At 42.2% G+C, this 20,614-nt stretch overlaps 1 protein-coding gene across 1 annotated transcript in view; it reads left to right on the plus strand.

Moving 5' to 3' along the window:
- Window positions 1-1,332: 1,332 nt before the first annotated feature.
- The window catches only part of LOC129713110 (von Willebrand factor D and EGF domain-containing protein-like), a 161,104-nt gene continuing 141,822 nt past the window's right edge, over window positions 1,333-20,614 (plus strand). The window contains 1 exon segment of the mRNA XM_055661963.1: window positions 1,333-2,873. Within this exon segment, the coding sequence (XP_055517938.1) occupies window positions 2,789-2,873 (85 nt within the window). The 5' untranslated portion in view covers window positions 1,333-2,788.

A 20,614-nucleotide genomic window follows, 5' to 3' on the forward strand; every position in this document is an offset into this window, starting at 1 on the left:
GCAAGAGTAGGCCATTCGGCCCTTCGAGCCAGCCATTCAATGTGATCATGGCTGATCATCCACAATCAGTAACCCTTTCCTGCCTTCTCCTCATACCCCCTGACTCCGCTATCTTTAAGAGTCCTATCTGCTCTATCTCAAATTATTCAGAGAACCGGCCTCCACCGCTCTGTGAGGCAGAGAATTCCACAGGCTCACAACTCTGTGTGAAGTACTGTTTCCCTTATTTTTAAACTGTGGCCCCTGGTTCTGGACACCCCCAACATCGGGAACATGTTTCCTGCCTCTAGCGTGTCTAAACACTTAATAATCCGACATGTTTCAATAAGATACCCTCTCATCCTTCTAAACTCCAGAGTATACAAGCCCAGCCGCTCCATTCCCTCAGCATATGCCAGACCCGCCATCCTGGGAATTAACCTTGTAAACCTACGCTGCACTTCTTCAATAGCAAGAATGTCCTTCCTCAAATTAGGGGACCAATACTGCACACAATACTTCAGGTGTGGTCTCACTAGGGCCACATACAACTGCAGAACTCTTTGCTCCTATACTCAACTCCTCTTGTTATGAAGGCCATCATGCCATTCACTTTCTTCACTGCCTGCTATACCTGCATGCTTACTTTCATTGGAGGAACAGCACCTCATATTCCGTTTGGGGAGTCTGCACCCCGGGGGCATGAACATCGACTTCTCCCAATTCTGTTAGTCCTTGCTGTCTCCTCCCCTTCCTCAGCTCCCCTGCTGTCTCCTCCCACCCTCCAGCCTTCCGGCTACTCCTCCTTTTCCCTTTCTTGTCCCCACCCACCCCCACCCCTGATCAGTCTGAAGAAGGGTTTCGGCCCGAAACGTTGCCTATTTCCTTCGCTCCATAGATGCTGCTGCACCCGCTGAGTTTCTCCAGCTTTTCTGTGTAACCTGCTTACTTTCATTGACTGATGAACAAGGACCCCCAGATCCCATTGTACTACCCCTTTTCCCAACTTGACAACATTTAGATAATAATCAGCCTACCTGTTTTTGTTACCAAAGTGGAGAACCTCACATTTATCCACATTAAACTGCATCTGCCCACTCACCCAACCTGTCCAAGTCACCCTGCATTCTCATAGCATCCTCCTCACAATTCACACTGCCACCCAGCTTTGTGTCATCTGCAAATTTGCCAATTTGCAATCTAATATTTGTGAAAAAAATAAATTGGATTGTATAAATGTTTTCCCCTCGGGCTTGAAGGTTTAATAACTAGATACATGCTATTGCAATAAAATAGATTCAGATAAAGTACCCCCAGGACTCATTGTGTGTGAATGTTTGTGGATAACTATTAAAGGTGGCATGGAGAAAATAAATTGGAGAGGCCAATGATTACGCCTAGAAGCCATTGGAATTGACTGTAGGCAGTAATCATTGTATTCCTACACAAACTTTATGTCCAGTTATAGTCATAATGGAAGGAATGGTAGAGGTGGACTATAGAAACTCGGAACAGCAAAAAAGTGTTTATCAAGTGATAAGAATTTTCAAAAACTTTCACAAATAAAAATGAGGTTTGCGATTGTTTGTGAGGCGAAGCTTGTATATTATTTAAGATACGAATGATACCAGGATAGTGGGGCTGATAAATATAATTGGGTGATCAGAATCTTCAGTTGGAAGTCTGAAGTTCCAGTGGTGTGCTTCAGAGAGTGAATAAATCAGATGAGGATTGAGATAGACAGAGGGATGCTACAGAAGTGTGCCGGTGGAGTTTGCAAGAAGGATTAAAAGGAGTGGGGGCAGGGAAGGCAAGGTAGAGAGAGAGCATAGCAAGTGATAATTTTGCTTTGTAGAGAAAGGATTCCATTAAATCTTAATATTTGGAATATATAATGTTGAAGCTCAAAACAAGATTACAAAAACTTGCAAGAGACCATTTCATCCTGTAAAAAAAAGCATCGAACTGGGAAAGCATGAAAAATGAGGCATGTTTTGGAGGTCTCAGGGTGGCTTTATAACAAGATTATAAACACTTTCGTTGTTAATGTATTTACTTGTGGGAACTAGGAACTGAGCAATTGTTGCTCTGGGCAAGCTAGTTACTTTATTTCATCGATGCCAAAAGTCTGCCCAATATTTATTCCGTGCATTGCTGTCCATGATGACCAAACTGTGGCGCTGTGCTCGCTTCATTAGAAGACATCGCTTTGCATAAAACCAGTGCAATCTTCAGAAGGGAGCGGTGCTGTACCTGATGATAATCCGCCACAAAAAGTCCGGACTAAGGCAACCGATTTGGACGGTGATCAACTGAATCCCAAGGCTGAAAGGGATTAAGTCTATATGCATATATATGTTTAAAGGCATTTATGAACCAGGTGCTCAGAAAAAAACTGTGTTTTTTAAAGGGGGTATCACTGAAATGATAGGTGCACGCAGGGGGTCCTGAGCTCCCCGGGCGCGCGCCTGTCGCCACATCGTGGGCGCGCGATGCGCGCTCCCTGGTTCACGCGCGCAGAGCCCCGGGTACTGGGCGGCGCGCGGCCGCTGTCCCCCTGCCCATTGACTCCTCCCTCGCTCCCACTCCTCGGACCGCCAGCGCCCGGGGAATCCTGCAACTACTGCAACACAAGCAGAGAGCCGGTGGAGCCGGTGCTGGAGTCGGCTGTTGGTGCTGCCACCCGGAAAAAAAACAACTCTGCCCTGAGCAGCGGCTATAAGCTTGGCGCCTTTTCACCCACTCTCCAGAAATCACCTTAAATGCCAATTGCCGCGAAGAAGACAAAAAAATATAATACAATTAACAAATGACAATGGCAATTAAAAAACTCCTGGCTTGTTGCATTTGCTGGACTTTGCTCCTATTCATTCACGAGGTTTGCTGTCAATTGGGTAAGTGGCATTTAAGAGATTTAAAGTATGTAACATAAGGACTTAACAACTACCAGTGGCACTATTTAAACTGGCTGCAAGTTGTCCACATTTGATTTTCAGATGACTATAACAGGTATAGCCTTCTGTATTTTCTAAATTAATTAGTTTACAATTATCGCATGTTTTTGCTAACTGGGAAATTGTATTCCGAGAAAGTCTGGATAATGTCATTAAGATTGAGATATTCCCAGGCAGCCAAGTCATGTTGAATCCAGTACAAACGAATCAATCTAAATCGTATTTTTAAAAATCTAAATGAAACCGGCATGTATTATTTTCTTATTGTATTTCGGACCGATTTATCACTTGCTGTTCTCAAATATGCTCCCCGATAACAAGCTATATTATTAATTTGCAGCGTATTACACCAGGTCTAAGATGCTCAACCGAATTCGGTGCATTTGAACGCAACGTCAAAAAAGAATTTTTAGAAATCATGTAGAGTTTTTAAAGAAGCCTTTATTTTCTTTAGGTGGTAGTGTCTATGCAACTCGGTCTCTATGGTTTCACTGTCGGATATTTTATTTCAAATGATACCTTGTTTGAGGAAAATACCATAAATAACCAAACATGCAATCTCTATTTTAAGTTGCTATGTGGTCTTGTCTCCAGAATTTAAAGTACATTTAACATTCCTATTAAGTGTAATGCCTTTGCAAGGGATTTTTAATGTGTAGATTTGTAAAAATAACATTGACATTTTATGCACATTTTTATTTATCCACACGGACGAAGAAGAATTGATAATGAAAAGAAGTAGAAAGTGAAGTCGCTACACAAACGATGTGGTTAACTGGTTCCCTATTAATATGTTTCATTGGCTGCAATATTTGTCTTGCCATGTTGCACACCACAGCTCTTTGTGTTTAAGTATTTGCAGCAGTGATGTACAGTGTAGAGATTTACTGCTACAAGGATTCGCTACATTTTCTACATGAACAATTTTCTTCCTAGATGTTAAATCTTTACCAAAATCTTTAAAGTAGTTCAAAGGTCTAAGTGCTAAGTGCACTTGGCAATAATGGATTAATAACAATAATAATCATGTTGACTTCTGGTATGTAAAACCAATAAGCCTTGAGCAGTCAAATAATAGTTTTGAGATTGAAGATTTTGAGACCATTGGCCATTTATTATCAACCCATTTACATGTTTACATTATCAACCCACTAATTTACATGTGAGCATTCCAAAACGAAGTAGGATTCCTATGCTTTCGCTTACAATGACTTCCCTGGACTGTTTTCCGTGGATAACATATAAAGCTGGCTCATATTTGAAGCATTGATTTTAATCGATGAAAATGATAAAATAATACTGTAAACAGATAATCTTTTTTTAAACCTACTAAATAGCCCTTAGAAGAAAATGTTTATGGTGTAGATTAGTGTAATAACTGTAAAATGAAAGCAGTAATGAAAACTGAAAGATCTTTTACTGTGCTTCAATTATGTTGATGATATATCACATACAACAGCAATTTCAGATATCAACACATTGAGTCGTCTTTGCTTGCCTGAAGGCATTGTTTATGCCAACTTACTTTGACCAGTGTGAAGTGTTTCCCGAGATCCCCAGTGATTATAGTTTTGTGTGTGTGCATACTATTTTTGCTTCTTTAAACATACTCTTTGCATCATGACATGCATTTTAATCAATTTGAATTGTACTTTTGTTTTTCATTAATGCTGAGACAGTAAAACATATAGTAAAACAGCGTTTTGTCAATCTGCAAACTATACTCGGCTTTACCAACCTCATGCATCGTATCACAGTCACACAATCACAATAATACTTTATTAGCTAAGAATGTTTTGCAACATACGAGGAATTTCATTTGCCAAGTCAGTCATACAAATAAAAAGCAACAGAACACACAAAACACATTTTAACATGAACATCCACGGAGACTCCTCCACATTCCTCACTATAATGGAAGGCGAAAAAAGTTAAATCTCTTCCCTTATCAATAATGTGTCACTGAAAATTATAAACCTGCAATAGTTTTGAGAAATATTTTTATTGTTGAATTATTAAACAATGTCAAAGGCTATTAACAAATAAAAGAGACACAAAGTATTTGAATAAAGGAAAAATTCTCAATAAAATTATGAAAAAGTATTTGATTTTAAAGGATTGACTGACAAAAGGTTAGCTTTCTTTTTAATTCCAGTAAATTACGCAGGTAATTTAGTCTAATTAAAAAATAATTGCTCTGAATATTTATGGGAACTTTTATTTGCTTGACTTAATTTGGAAAAGGTTATATGTGCTTTATATATGCTTTTGGAATAGTTTCTATTTTGTATGGTAGAATGAATGTGTCCATATCAATTCATCTCCTTGGGTGATTAGCAGGACATTATATTTTGTAACTATTTGAAAAGACTCAGGAATTTCAAAGATATTTATTTTCCCTTCTCTGTGAAATAATGTCTGAGGCCTCGTTACCATAACTCTCCATTGTTAGCGTGTCGTTTGTTTGAAAAAGGTTATCAATCTGAAAAATTGAAACTGAAGACATGAAATAATATTAGAATTCTCAAGTCTGTAAATTGAAAAAACAAGGCTTTATTCTTTCTCCCTTTTAAAATTAGGGGTGCATTAGGATGGTAGTCACTGAATATAATGAAAGCTGTTAGCCCTTTATTTTTTTCAGATACTATTTCTATATCTTCATTTAAAGTGAACTTTTTCTATCTTATCAATAAGAACAATGCACGATTATTGTAAATTATCTCAATCTGTTAAAAATAAATTATTCAATTCAGACAGTATAATAAGAAAAACCAGGATGCAAGTGCAAATCATTTAAATGTTAATTTATTTATGGAGAGGGGAGGGGAATACGTGACAGGTGGTATGTTCAAGCAATATTAAAATATTGTCTTGTTTACTGCCCAAATGGTCAAAGAACAGACAAAATGGTCCAAAGAAAATTAAACAATTCTTTTCTGAGAATTCATCGGTTGCTTTTCAAGGCATTCAATCCCTCATGTTGAAAAGCCGCCATTTATAGACTTCACAGCAGTTTAACAATTCCTGTGATAGGGGAGATTTCCTGCAGGGTGGGAAAATATTGGTGTCTCAGTCCAAAGTGAATGAGAATTGTAACACTTAAACCATGGGAAACTTTTTTTTAAGTAGACCTTTATCAGTAATGCGGAATAGACTCACAAACTGTTACAACTCTTTTCTGGAAGAAAGAGTATTTAATTTTAGTAGAAGCTTTTAGTTTACTTATGCCAGTCAAAACATATTATTTACTGTATACCCTCAATTTTAGTGAATAAGTTGATATTAGATTTTCAATTTTTTTTAGGTTATGTTTTTCAGGAAATTTTTTAGTCTGCCTTTCTTTGTCAGGTTCGTATAGAAACATAGAAACTAGGTGCAGGAGTAGGCCATTCGGCCCTTCGAGCCTGCACCGCCATTCAATATGATCATGGCTGATCATCCAACTCAGTATCCCGTACCTGCCTTCTCTCCATAACTCCTGATCCCCTTAGCCACAAGGGCCACATCTAACTCCCTCTTAAATATAACCAATGAACTGGCCTCAACTACCCTCTGTGGCAGAGAGTTCCAGAGATTCACCACTCTCTGTGTGAAAAAAGTTCTTCTCATCTCGGTTTTAAAGGATATAGTTTGATTTCCCCCTTATCCTTAAGCTGTGGCCCCTTGTCCTGGACTTCCCCAACATCGGGAACAATCTTCCTGCATCTAGCCTGTCCAACCCCTTAAGAATTTTGTAAGTTTCTATAAGATCCCCCCTCAATCTTCTAAATTCTAGAGAGTATAAACCAAGTCTATCCAGTCTTTCTTCATAAGACAGTCCTGACATCCCAGGAATCAGTCTGGTGAACCTTCTCTGCACCCCCTCTATGGCAATAATGTCCTTCCTCACATTTGGAGACTAAAACTGCACGCAATACTCCAGGTGTGGTCTCACCAAGACCCTGTGCAACTGCAGTAGAACTTCCCTGCTCCTATACTCAAATCCTTTTGCTATGAAAGCTAACATACCATTCGCTTTCTTCACTGCCTGCTGCACCTGCATGCCTACTTTCAATGACTGGTGTACCATGACACCCAGGTCTCGCTGCATCTCCCCTTTTCCTAGTCGGCCACCATTTAGATAATAGTCTGCTTTCCTGTTTTTTGCCACCAAAATGGATAACCTCACATTTATCCACATTATACTGCATCTGCCAAACATTTGCCCACTCACCCAGCCTGTCCAAGTCACCTTGCAGTCTCCTAGCATCCTCCTCACAGTTAACACTGCCCCCCAGCTTAGTGTCATCCGCAAACTTGGAGATATTGCCTTCAATTCCCTCATCCAGATCATTAATATGTATTGTAAATAGCTGGGGTCCCAGCACTGAGCCTTGCGGTACCCCACTAGTCACTGCCTGCCATTGTGAAAAGGACCCGTTTACTCCTACTCTTTGCTTCCTGTTTGCCAGCCAGTTCTCTATCCACATCAATACTGAACCCCCAATGCCGTGTGCTTTAAGTTTGTATACTAATCTCTTAATATCTTCTGTTATATCCCTAACTCTGCTGAACCTAGCTCATGATCACTGAACTATTTGTACATGACTTGATCTTCACCATCTTCTCAAAGTTGGTATCTATCTTCTATCTATATTACTAAAACTCTGTTCTTGACCGGTTTTGGCGATCTATGCAGCTGTTTCCAAGAGTACGCCGCCACCTACGGCCATCATTTTTGGCCACCTCGCTCAGAGCCACCCTCCGCCGCATGTGTGCCGAGGATTTTTCCTGTTGATGAAAATTGACAGATATTAATGTTTTTACAACATTCCCCATTCTCTCTACTGCCCCTGCTGGAGGGAGGGGGAGGGACTATAAAAACCAGGAAGCGGTGTGCCTCAATCCGTCTCTGCAAGTGGTGTGCCTCAATCCGTCTCTGCAAGTGGTGTGCGTCAATCAGAGTTTTGAATGTCACTGACAAATGTCTACAGCACTGTGAGTACCCTTAATTTGGTTTGAAAATGAAAATATGGTTAGAGATAAAAAAGCACTGCCTGCAAATGGTTTGTTTGGGTTTGGGTTGAAGTAAAAAGGCACTCTCTCTTCCCCCCCCCCCCCCCCCCCCCCCCCCCCCCTCCCTCTCTTCTTCCCCACCTCCCCCCCCTCTCCCCCCCCCCCCCCCTCCCATTAAAGTTTTATTAAAACAAAACCTCTTTCTCAGCGTCCAGTGATGATGTCACAATGCTTCTCACAGTGCACCAATCACAATGGGCTCTCAAACTGCCTGCTGACTGCCACAATGACATCACAATGGGCTCTCAAGCAAAGATTATGGAGCGGAGCAAGATAGTCCACTCGTCGAAAAAGCCGTAGTAGGTCATGGGTAATCCTCAGCACCATTTCTGTAACCGGCTTCCGCCTCCACCTCCAATCTATGATTTTTGATCATGGCATCCGCTCTATGATCTTTGGAGTGGACTATCTTGCTCCGCTATATGATCTTTGGTTTACACTGAAGATAGACACAAATAGCTGGAGTAACTCAGCGGTTCAGGCCAGGCAGCATCTCTGGAGAGAACGAATGGGTGACATTTCTGGTCGAGATCCTTCTCACCCAGGTGTTGGATAAAGTTAATCATTTTTCTTTTGATTACCTATAATTCTGTCGTTATGGCTTCAGCCTATACATGGGCCACTTATGCTCGAATCCTCGTCAGGAGCTAGGTACGAGGGCAGGCACATGATGTCATGGGTTAGAGGTAGTTTCCTGGTACTTAAGGTCATCTCACCTCGAGACCTTAAGGTAGTCAACCGGTAGCTGAGGCCGAGTGAACAACCTTGCTCAGCTACAGCAACACTGTTAATATTGTTAGCGCACCAACCTAACGTGGCACCACTGAATAAACGACTCTTTGAACCGGCCTGACGTCTCGCCTTTATTCACCACGTTTGGTGCCGCTACATTGGTGACCCCTGACTGTCCAAGTTGAAATTTGGATTTTACCTGATGCACGCAGCCTCGAGAGACCTGACCTGCAGAACTACGTTGCCACCAACCCGACCCTTGCAGTGAAGTATGCCGCTACATCTGGGATGCCGCCACTTCCCCACCAGCTGCTGCTCACCGGAGCTGAGAAGCCACGGCTGCCGCCGCTCTCCCGCTCCCAGCAACGGGGCAGGATGCCTTGTGTGACGTCCGCCGATCTCCTCCGCATGACCTGCCTGGAGCCGACCACCGGAGCGGAGAGGTTATAACAACCACGGGCACGGCTTCAGACGCGGCACTGCACCTGGCCTCACCACGACCATGGCGCCACGCCCTGCCCTGCACCGCACCTGACCCCGCCGGCCGCTGCCCAGGGCCTAGCAACCCGATAGGGCGGGCTTACCTGGGTCGATTGCAGGAGACGCCCTTCTCCTCACCGGCACTGACTCCGAAGATCCTTGGGCGCTGGCTGCCTGTCCGGCCCAGCAGCGGCATCTTCAATCTCTGGTGAACGCCGCTTCAGCCATCCGGCAAAATGGCCGCTGCGGCCTCCTGAAACAAGCAGCCGCACGACTACAAACATGGCCGCTGCGGCCGGCCGGAAGAGAAACTCGAACTTATGAATTTACCGTACACAGCGCCACCTTCCTGATGGATGCCGCCCCTGCAGACCACTGGCAACAGCACAGTCAGAGCAGCTGCCATCACTGCAGACTCACTGTCGCCCACAGCGCCACCATCCGACCGGATGCCGTCACTGCAGCCTCACAGCCGTCCACAGCGCCACCTTCCTGCCGGATGCCGTCCCTGCAGCCTGACCACCGGCAACAGCGCCTTATTCAGGTTGGAGGCCGTCACTGCAACACTGCACAGCTTTCCTATCCTGCACTATGAACACTGGACAATTTGATCTTTGGACACAGATTGCACTGTAATTTGTGTTGTTAGTGTTCATTTTGTGTTCACTGCAACTCCACGCCCGGTACAGAAATTGGTTTGTTTATTTTATTTCGTTTTTTCTCCCTCCTTGTTGCACACGTCTCCCAGCCGTTGCTGGGGGCCGCATTCCACAGGACACTCTCCCTTAGCTGGTTGAGGAGATGCGACTGCGTCTCCTCGGTCCGGCGGCTTCTGCATCGGTCTCCTCGCACCCCTCGGTAATTCGGGATCACCCACGCAGAGCGTCACTGCGCCCGTGGGCCCTCCATCACAACCCACGCCTGGGGTGTCCCAGACCCACATGTAGGAGCCGCCCTCGACTATGCTATTCCTTCCTCTGGTTCTGGGGGGGGGTCCTGTGGTGTCAGCCTATACATGGGCCACTTATGCTCGAACCCTCGTCAGGTTGTTTGTGGCAAAAATCTTCATGTATTGTCATTTGCTTTTACGTGCATTTAAATGAGTAAAGAAAATAACTCTACTGAAAGTGCAGCGAGATTCGAAATCGCTGTATTTTTCACCCATTCAAACGGGCCCCAAAGCATGGCGTGCGCCTATTTTAGAAACTGTCATACAAGTAATGAAAAGTGGGGAATGAAGCGTGTATTTACTGGTGATTAATTCTCCCCGGGATCGGTTTCAATGCGGGACAAAGTTAAGTACATAAACTGGAGCCAGGTGCATTAATCATCCATGAACACTCGCTGTTGTATTCGATCACCAATTGTACCCTCGACTGGACAGACTGATGTGTCTCTAGGAAGGAACTGCAGATGCTGGTTTGAAACCAAAGATAGAAACAAAATGCTGGAGTAACTCAGCGGGACAGGTAGCATCTCTAGAGAGAAGGAATGGGTGACTTTTCGGGTCAAGACCCTTCGTCAGACTGAAAGTCACGGGAAAGGGACTTGTCCAGCTGAGTTACTACAGCATTCTGTATATCTTCAGTTTAAACCAGCATCTGCAGTCATGCCATTTTTAACGTTCGATTTGCAGATAATGCAGGCCATTGAAATATTGCTCTGACAGCATGCAAACATTTGCTAAAATTAATTCCATCCTGGGCTGTAAGCCAAAGCTCTCATCCGTCCTCCTCAAAAAAGACAATGGTTGCATGCTCCGATTCCATTCTAAGTTAGTATTTCAGAAACTTTTCAATTACCATACCAAATCATTCCCTTGATAGTTTTCCTCATTTCTATTTTCAAATAAAGAAACCAACCCGACCCAACTTCGTTCTATGATCTTTACTGATTACCCATTCCACGGAAGTCGGGTCGGGTTTGCTAAAATGGCGGCGGTCCCGCACCGTTCTGTACTGCACATTAGTCCATTGGATTTTGCAGGAGTGGACTCTATGCTCTATGATCTTTGCTCTCGAGCTGGCTGCCAACTGCCCCAATGACTGTTGCCAACAGTAACAATGGCCTCTCAAGCTGGCTGCCTCTCACAGTGCACCAATAACAATGGGATCTCAAGCTATTCAGGCCTTGGCGCTGTTCTCCAACCTGGGTAGGTTCTGGGTCGGGGAGTGGGAGTGAGGGAAGGAGGATGAGTGAAATGAGGTAGATGATGGAGATGGGGTAGGGTCTCTGCCACCCTCTCCCTCTCTACCCTCCCTCCCTACTCCCCCTCCCCCCTCTGCCTCTCTTCCCCCTCCCCCTGCCTCTCTTCTCCCCCCACCCCCATTGGGGGACGGGACCCAATGGGTCTCACTTGGTCTAGTGTCTTCTAAAAGTGCAAAACATTATTCCTGATAGGGATTTTATGATAGGCAATATTGCAAGTTAATCTATCTTGGATTACAGAAGTCCATGGCTGAAGATGCAGACTTAGATTTCCTAATTTAATTTTATATCTGACACGGCACACTGAATTCTTCAAGCTCTCTAGTATGGACCTACTCTCTGCATTATCCATAATACATTTCTTGTTACTTGAAAATTCATTATCTATTGCAATTCAAAATATAAAATGAACTAGAAAGGGTATCAAATGGAAGCATTTACCTTTTTTTAATCATGAATTTCAGCGCATTTTATGAGTAATGTCCTCAATGTTTTCATAGTTTTTCCCATAGTCATATAGCACAGAAATAGCTGATCCTAAAGCGTGCATTAATCCTGCACCAAGTCTATTTTATTCTCCCCTACATTTGCACCTACTCCTCCTGGATTCTACCCCTCGCTTACACACTAGGAGCAATTTACCGTGGGCAGTTATCCGACCAATCTGTATGCTTTTGCAATATGGGAGGAAACCATAGTCATAGAATGTAGAAACGGGCCCAACTTGCCCACACCGGCCAACATGTCCCAGCTACACTAGTCCCATCTGCCTGCGCTTGATCCATATCCTTCCAAATCTGTCATATCCATGTATCTGTCTAACTGTTTCTTAAACTCTGGGATAGTCCCAGCCTCAACTACCTCCTCTGGCAGCTTGTTCCATACACCCACCACCCTTTGTGTGAAAAAGCTACCCCTCAGATTCCTATTAAACCTTTTCGCCTTTACCTTAACTTGTGTCGTTTTGTTTTTTGTTTGTCTAACAGTTTGTTTTGGGGATTCTTTAGTTTTTCTATGTGGGGGGAAGGGGGTAGGGTAAGAGGAAGGGGTAGGGTAAGGGGGGGAACCCTTTCCAAGTCGCTTCCTGGTGAGGATGCGACTATTTCTCCCCTCCTCCTCCCTCCCCCCTCGCGGCCTACCACTGGATCGGAGCGGCCTTTCCTACAGGAGATCGAGGACCGGACCAGAGCTTCAGCAGCGACGGCGCGGCACTGGATTCATCACGGAGCGGGCAATACCTACCTGGATCACCGTTTTGGAGCTCGGGAGCATTGAGCCCGCTGCTCCAACATCTCGGAGCTCTGGTTCACGGAGCTCCCAACGCGGGCGGCACTGACTCCAACATCGTGGAGTCCCTGGGGCCCTTTGCCGAAGGCCACCAGTGTGAATCTCTGCCCGGCGCGGCCTGGGGACATTGGGAGCCGCGGATTCCGGTGGGAAGCAGCCAATTCGGAGGTACAAACCGCTGAGGCAGGCCTCCGTTCTGACGCCAGAGTTCCATCATCCCGGCAAGTGGGCCTGAGGGGCTGGCTGCCCGTATCGGCGACTGTGGAGGGCTCCGGTGGCCCCGACCATGGGTGAACATCAAGAACATCAAAGGAAGATGACTGACTTTGGTGCCTTCCCTCACAGTGGGGAAACATTTTGATTCTGCTGAGGGGATATTTTATGTTGGACTCTATTGTGTGTTATGTTCTTTATTTTACTATATGGCTGTATGCATATACAAATTTCACACCTCGGTCTGACAATAAAGTGCCATTGTATCGTATGTCCTCTGGCCCTCAATTTCCCTACTCTGTGCAAGAGATTCTGTGCACCTACCCGATCTATTCCAATGTCTTCAAGTCACAAGGAACAAATGTAAACTAAGGTACACAAAAATGCTGGAGAAACTGCTGCACCCGCTGAGTTTCTCCAGCATTTTTGTGTACCTTCGATTTTCCAGCATCTGCAGTTCCTTCTTAAACAAATGTAAACTTTTTACAGATTGTTCTGATAATAACACTATTTTCCATAATATAAATTGGATATAACGCGATTGATGAATTGGAAAACACAATTTGGTATTATGCAGGCCAAATTGGTTATAACCTGATTTCAATCGGAAACTAGAGAATTAGTTAAAAGATACCTGGGAAATTGGCAAGCGGAAAGAAAGATATCTTGGGGGGGAATCATGTAGCCTCCACACATAATCAGATACCATTGTCCCTTAAGAACACAACTGCTACTTTCCAGGCTGCATAACCATATAACAATTACAGCACGGAAACAGACCATCTCGACCCTTCTAGTCCGTGCCGAACACGTATTCTCCCCTAGTCCCATATACCTGCGCTCAGACCATAACCCTCCATTCCTTTCTCGTCCATATAACTATCCAATTTATTTTTAAATGATAAAAACGAACCTGCCTCCACCACCTTCACTGGAAGCTCATTCCACACAGCCACCACTCTCTGAGTAAAGAAGTTCCCCCTCATGTTACCCCTAAACTTCTGTCCCTTAATTCTCAAGTCATGTCCCCTTGTTTGCATCTTCCCGCCTCTCAGTGGGAAAAGCTTATCCACGTCAAGGAAAAGCTTATCCACGTCAAGCAAGCAATCATTTCTTTTTTTAAATATTTTTATTAGAAGCAATGTATAAACCATGGCATATAACATAATACATTTTGTGTACAACTTCTTGTTTTAAATTTAACAATCGAAAAATAATAGATGCAAGAAAAGAAGAAAAAAGAAGAGATTAAGGAAAGTAGTTATGTGTAGGCCCCAGAAGTTAAAAATTAATAGTTTGTAGATAGATATAGAGAAAGAGCCCATAAAGATGTAGAAAAAAAGAAGACCAGAAAGGAAAGGCAAAAAAAAGAAATAGAAAAAAAAGGGGAAGAAAAAAAAAAGAACAGAAAAGGAATATACTTACTTCATATCTCACCCAGTTCTGAAACGGTTAGTTTCCAGAGTTATGTTGCACCATATTATACTTGTAATAAATCGATGAAAGGAGGCCATATCTTTAAGAATTGTTCTGATTTTCACGCTAGGACGAATCTCATATCTTCGAGATGTAACATTTCAGACATGCTTGTGATCCACATTTTAAGCTTTGAGGTTGGTGCATTTTTCCAAAATTTGAGTATAAGTTTTTTTGCCGTTATCAAGCCATAGTTAAGGAAACAATTTTGAAATGAAGTTAGCTCAGAGCAGGCTTTCATTGTTCCGAAAATAATCAATTCTGTGTTGGGGTCCAATCTTATTTTAAACTAGACTAAGTGGGACCCGTTGGGTCCCAGCATCACACAGGAGGGCTGGGCATCCAACGCAATATTCCACCTCTCCACCAATTCTAATATTGGTGGCCAATTGGGTGGGGGGGGGGGGGGCTTTCGGGAACGCAAGTATGGGTGTTGTGGGCTGAAGGGACTGGTTTCCAGAGGGCTAGTCTGCAAATTGTGCACCAAATGGATTCTTGGGCTGGCGTCTCAGTCAATCAAGCCTGTTGTGCTGGCAACTCACTCACTCACGGCCGGTGGGCTGGTAGTTGACTTGCGGCTAATCCTTGAAATTCTATTTCAAGCAGGGTATAAGGCCACCAAATTCAAGTGCAGTTTCTTACCACTTCTAGCAGGGTGCAAGGCCACCAAATTCAAGTGCAGTTTCATACCATTTGAAGTAGGGTACGGAGCCACTAAAGACAGCGAGTCATGACCTCTCCCTCCTCCATCTTGCAGAGACTGAGCGACACCCACATTTCTGGGTTTTATAACCCCTCCCCCCCATCCCCCACCGGAAAAGGTGTAGCTTTCATGGAGTGATTGACAGGAGAGAGATTCTCAAAATTAAAAAAAAACTAATAACACTTTTATTTTTCATTGATGGGAAGAATTCTCTGCATCTGCTCAGCGGAGGGGGACTGAGTAAGATGGCCAAAAATCACAGCGGCAAGTGGTAGCGTTTTATCTAAAATCAATATACAATCAATGAAGCCTTTTAACCAAGCCAAAGCACCCACGCCACCATTTGCAGTAAGTAGTGGCTTTCAACTTCAAACCACACCCAAGCCACCATTAGAAGTAAGAGGTGCCTTTCAACTTCAAGTCAAAGCAACCAAGCCACCATTAGCAGTAAATAGTGCCTTCAACTTCAAGCCAATGCACCTAATCCACCATTTGCAATAAGTAGTGCCTGTCAACCTCATGCCACCATTTGCAGTAAGTAGTGCCTTTCAACTTCAAGCCAAAGCTCCCAAGCCACCATTTGCAGTAAGTAGTGCCCTTCAACTTCAAGCCAAAGCAACCTAGCCACCATTTGCAGTAATTAGTGCTTTTCAACTTCAAACCAAAGCTCCCAAGCCACCATTTGCAGTAAGTAGTGCTTTCAACTTCATGCCACCATTTGCAGTAAGTAATGTCTTTCAACTTCAAGCCATTGCACCCAAGCCACCATCTGCAGTAAGTAGTGCCTTTCAACTTCAAGCCACACCCAAGCCATCATTTGCAGTAAGTAGTGCCTTTCAACTTCAAACCAAAGCTCCCAAGCCACCATTTGCAGTAAGTAGTGCTTTCCACTTCAAGCAAACATATTTGCAGTAAGATGCCTTTCAACTTCAAGTATGAACCATAATTTTAGTGCCTTTCAACTTCAAGTCAAAGTCATTTGCAGTAAATAGTTTTCAACTTTTTGCAGTAATAGTGCCTTTCAACTTCAAGCCAAAGCTCGCAAGCCACCATTTGCAGTAAGTAGTGCCTTTCAACTTCATGCCACCATTTGCAGTAAGTAGTGCCTTTCAATTTCAAGACACACCCAAGCCAAGCCAACCCGGGGGGGTGGGGGGCTTTTTGGAGCGCTAGTATGAACCATTTTAGAACCAAGTCTTTTTTTTTTTTTTTTTGCAAGCTTTAGAACCAATAGACATTTTTGCAAGCTTTAGAACCAATAGACATTTTTTGCAAGCTTTAGAACCAATAGACATTTTTTGCAAGCTTTAGAACCAATAGAGACATTTTTTGCAAGCTTTAGAACCAATAGACATTTTATGCAAATAGACATTTTTTGCAAGCTTTAGAACCAATAGACATTTTTTTTGCAAGCTTTAGAACCAATAGAGACACTTTTTGCAAGCTTTAGAAACAATAGCCATTTTTTTGCAAGCTTTAGAACCAATAGACATTTTTTTGCCAGCTTTAGAACCAATAGACACATTCTGCAAACATTTTAGAACCACTAAGGGCACTTACATTTGAGTAGACACGTGTTCAGTGTTATTCACAGCTCAGAGAAACGTGACCCTCTGCCTTCCTCCATTTTGAAGAGCGAGTGAGGCACACCACTTCCTGGTTTTATAGTCCCTTCCCCCTGCCGCCAACGGGGGCAGCAGAGAGAATGGGGAATTTTGTAAAATCATTAATATCTCTGTCATTTTTCATCGACTGGAAAAATCCTCGGCATATATGCGGCGGAGGGGGGCTCTGAGCGAGGTGGCTAAAAATGACGGCCGAAGGTGGCGGCGTTCTCTCGGAAATCGCAGCACAGATCGCCAAAAGTGGTCAAGAACAGTTTTAGTAATATAGATAGATAGTTTTGAGAAGATTTCAAAGATTTATTTCCAAAATTTATGAAGTTTTATACAGGAAACAAAGGAGTGTGCTATAGTTGCTTCTTGAGATGGACATTTATCACAGATGGGGGAAACATTTGGAAACATTTTATTCAGTTTGCTTTTCGAGTAATATAGTCTAGGTAAAATTTTAAATTGGATTAGGATGTCTTACATTAATCGAGCATTTATGTACATATAGCAAATATTTATCCCATCTGTCTTTAGAAATGTTTATAGATAGTTCTTGTTCCCACTTATTACATCTGACGAAGGTATCTCTATATTTAGAATGATATTATACAAGTATGATATTAAATTATTTAATTCATTTTTCATTCTGTTTATGCCTTCATCTAATAGATCTGACATCAGAGTTTGGTATTCTTGTGTATGTTTTTTCAAGTAATCTCAAATTTGCAGGTATTTAAAATATTGCTTACTTTTCAAATTGTATTTAGGTTGTAATTCTTGGAATGATAAAAGGTTTTCCCATTTCATACATATCTCCAAACGTTTTAATTCCTATTCTTTCCCAGTGAGTAAACGCTTTGTGATAGTAGATGGTTTAAACAACGGATTATTAGCTATAGGAGAGAGAAGCGATAGGTTTCTTAATTTGAGAGTAAATTTTATTTGTCTCCAATTTCGTATTGTGCTATGGATAATCGGATTTTTCATGTATATTGTTTTCAATTTTAGTGGGGAGAGATGGATCACTCCTATGTTAAAAGGAGAACAATCGTCTCTCTCCATTACTATCCATTCTGCCTGTTGTGTTGAGTTGTCCAACCAGTGAATTACATTTTTGATATTCACTGCCCAATAGTAGTACAACAAAATTGGGGAGTGCAAGTCCACCGAATTCTTTGGGTTTACATAATTGTCGTCTTTGGATTCTATGAGATTTATAGTCTCGTATAAAATTTGTGATGTGGGAATCGAGTATTTTGAAAAAAAATGTAGGTAGGTATATTGGTATTGATTGAAATAAGTACAAAATTTGTGGGAGAAAAATCATTTTTATGGCAAGCAATCATTTCTATTGACACATGTGCAATGATAACATGTGCAATGTAGCATACAGCATTTAGTAGTTCTAGCTAGCAGTCGCAATTTTTTTTTTGCATTCTCAAAACTTTTTGTTTTTTGAAAATAATGCAAGGAAAAAATTTATTATTGCAAGTCGGAAATTGTCTAGCCCCCAACACCCTTGACACAATTGTTTTTATCATGCAATTTTCTGTAACACAAGGTTACTTAGGAGCACAATTATCAAGTTATAGCAGAAGTATCTCTACTGAGAGCACCAGAAGTTGGGTTGAACCTGGACGGCAGAAGCTATGAGACTGCAGTTCTTTGTGGTGCCACTTGCAAGACACAAATTAAAACATTACATGCATAATAATACCATTAATTTACAATCCAAATGTATCCATATTCTGAATATGGCTCAATCCCAAGGAGTTTGAACTGGGTATATTCTGCTGTAGGTAAGAATTGTTTAACTTGCAATTAAATGTCTCCAAAAAATATCATTCAATATTTACTTTCCTGTGTAAAGTTACTGGTGTTTAAAGTAACAGGAAGTTGTGGTGCTAATCAAATTCTTTAGAACAGCAATGTCAAAATGTATCCAGGAGCTGGTAGGCCACCAGTAAGGTTTGTAGATCTCAAACAACTGACAGTAACAGATCACTCATTTAAGTTTTATCCAGCAATGAAATAACTCCTTTAGTCAGTCCTTTAGATATTTAATGGGCACTTTAGACGTGAGAAATATAAAGAAGAAGATGAGTAAGTCAAACAATAAGAATTGAAATAGAACCGATTTGGCTTGACGTGGGGACCTGATATACAAGGTTTGTGGACTACATTTGTCAGACAGATTACTCCAAACGATATGTGTGCCCAAACAGTATAAAAAGATCTCATCTAAGAATAAAGTTTTTATTTCAGGGAATTTAGTACAGATCAAAGCCTTTTATATCTACATCTCTAATATAAACAATGTTGTATTGAAAATCCATTTCAGCCAGAGAAGGCCTGTATTGTAGACCCAAGTGACTGCTGGAATTTTGACCAAAAGACTGGAAAATGGGCCAGACTGCATCTGTGGGGGAAATGGATAAACAACATTTCAAGTCTGGACTTTCTTCAGACTGATCTGTTCGAGTTCCGTCAACCTTTTATTTAGGCCAATATTGGATCAGTTTCTTGATGCGAAACATGAAACTTTACAAAACAGAGACCAAAACCATCATACCTATGCTAGTTACAACAGAGCTGCATATTCTAAGCCCACCTTCAGCATTTCTCTGCCGACCTGTGTGTCACCATTCGTCAAGTACACGTCTCGGCATTTTAAAAATGTTTTGCAGATTTCTGCTTCAAATACCCATTTTATTTCATCCCGACCATGGATGAACATCTGGGAAGATCGGAGGGGAGGCTGGCTGGTCAATGGTGCCTTCCTCACCTTGGTGCCACTGTGTTGTGTTGTGTCGTGGACTTTCTGTGTTTGTGCTTTTTTTTTTAAATCTATTTTTTTTAAATTCTATTTTATTTTTTTATTATGTTATAATATTTATTATTTATTTATTTTTATGATACTGACTGTAAAGGGAAATTCATTTTGTTGTCGCTAATGGAGACAATGACAATAAATTTGAATACAATACAATACAATACAATACAATTATTTGGATAGTGGGTTTCAAACCCTTTTGAGTCAAAACTCTTGGGTGACTTTATTTATTAATCTTCCTTTCAGCCCTTCTACCAATTACATTAAGTTTGCCTGAGGTTTTGCCCCCCCCCCTCAGTTTAAGGAAAGTAGGTTCCTCTCGAATCCTCAATGTTAATGCTTCATTTAATCTATCTCTAGCCAGAGAGAATCACAACTAATCATACCATTTCAGACATGGTAGCATCCTCAAATCTCCTACACACCCTCTCCTTTGCATGGGAGGGGGGGGGGGGGGGGGGGGGGGGGAAGAAGAATGTAACATCCTCACTGACCTCTAGGAATGGCTGATTTGGTGTGGAATTAAGACCCTTGACAAATTCATTTATTGGTATTGGGAGCACAAAGATGCCCTGGGTGAACATGCATGAATATTGTTTTGTAGGTGAAGACAACCTTCCTCATCAATACCACCACTTTTCTTGTCACGCGTGAGCTTATTACTCATATTTTCTACATTCATATCAAAAGTATTAATGTATTAAAGCAATAGCAATAGTCTCAACACTGATCCTCGTGGTGCACTCTTATAAGGTTACAAGCGGCCGGGGTTATGGTGGGATCCGGGAATGGGTCAGCAGGTCATTCCATTCACAATCCGTTTACATTTTATTTTTGTTTTAAGTTTCTGGTACTCTATGGTGCTTTAGAGACATGGGAGGGGTGTCGGTAACGGGCCAAGGGTATATTGTCATTTCATTGTCACGTAACATCTGTTGGTCCAGATGAACGGATAATCCAGACAGGCTCTAGAATCGAGGGTGCCAGAAAATCGGTGTTCAACCTGAATTTTCACAATATGTCTAATTATAGTTTACACAGTTTAAATTATCAAATTGAATAAATCACGTTTTTGGGGGGG

The sequence above is a fragment of the Leucoraja erinacea genome, chromosome 2 (assembly GCF_028641065.1).
Source record: "Leucoraja erinacea ecotype New England chromosome 2, Leri_hhj_1, whole genome shotgun sequence".
NCBI lineage: Eukaryota > Metazoa > Chordata > Chondrichthyes > Rajiformes > Rajidae > Leucoraja > Leucoraja erinaceus.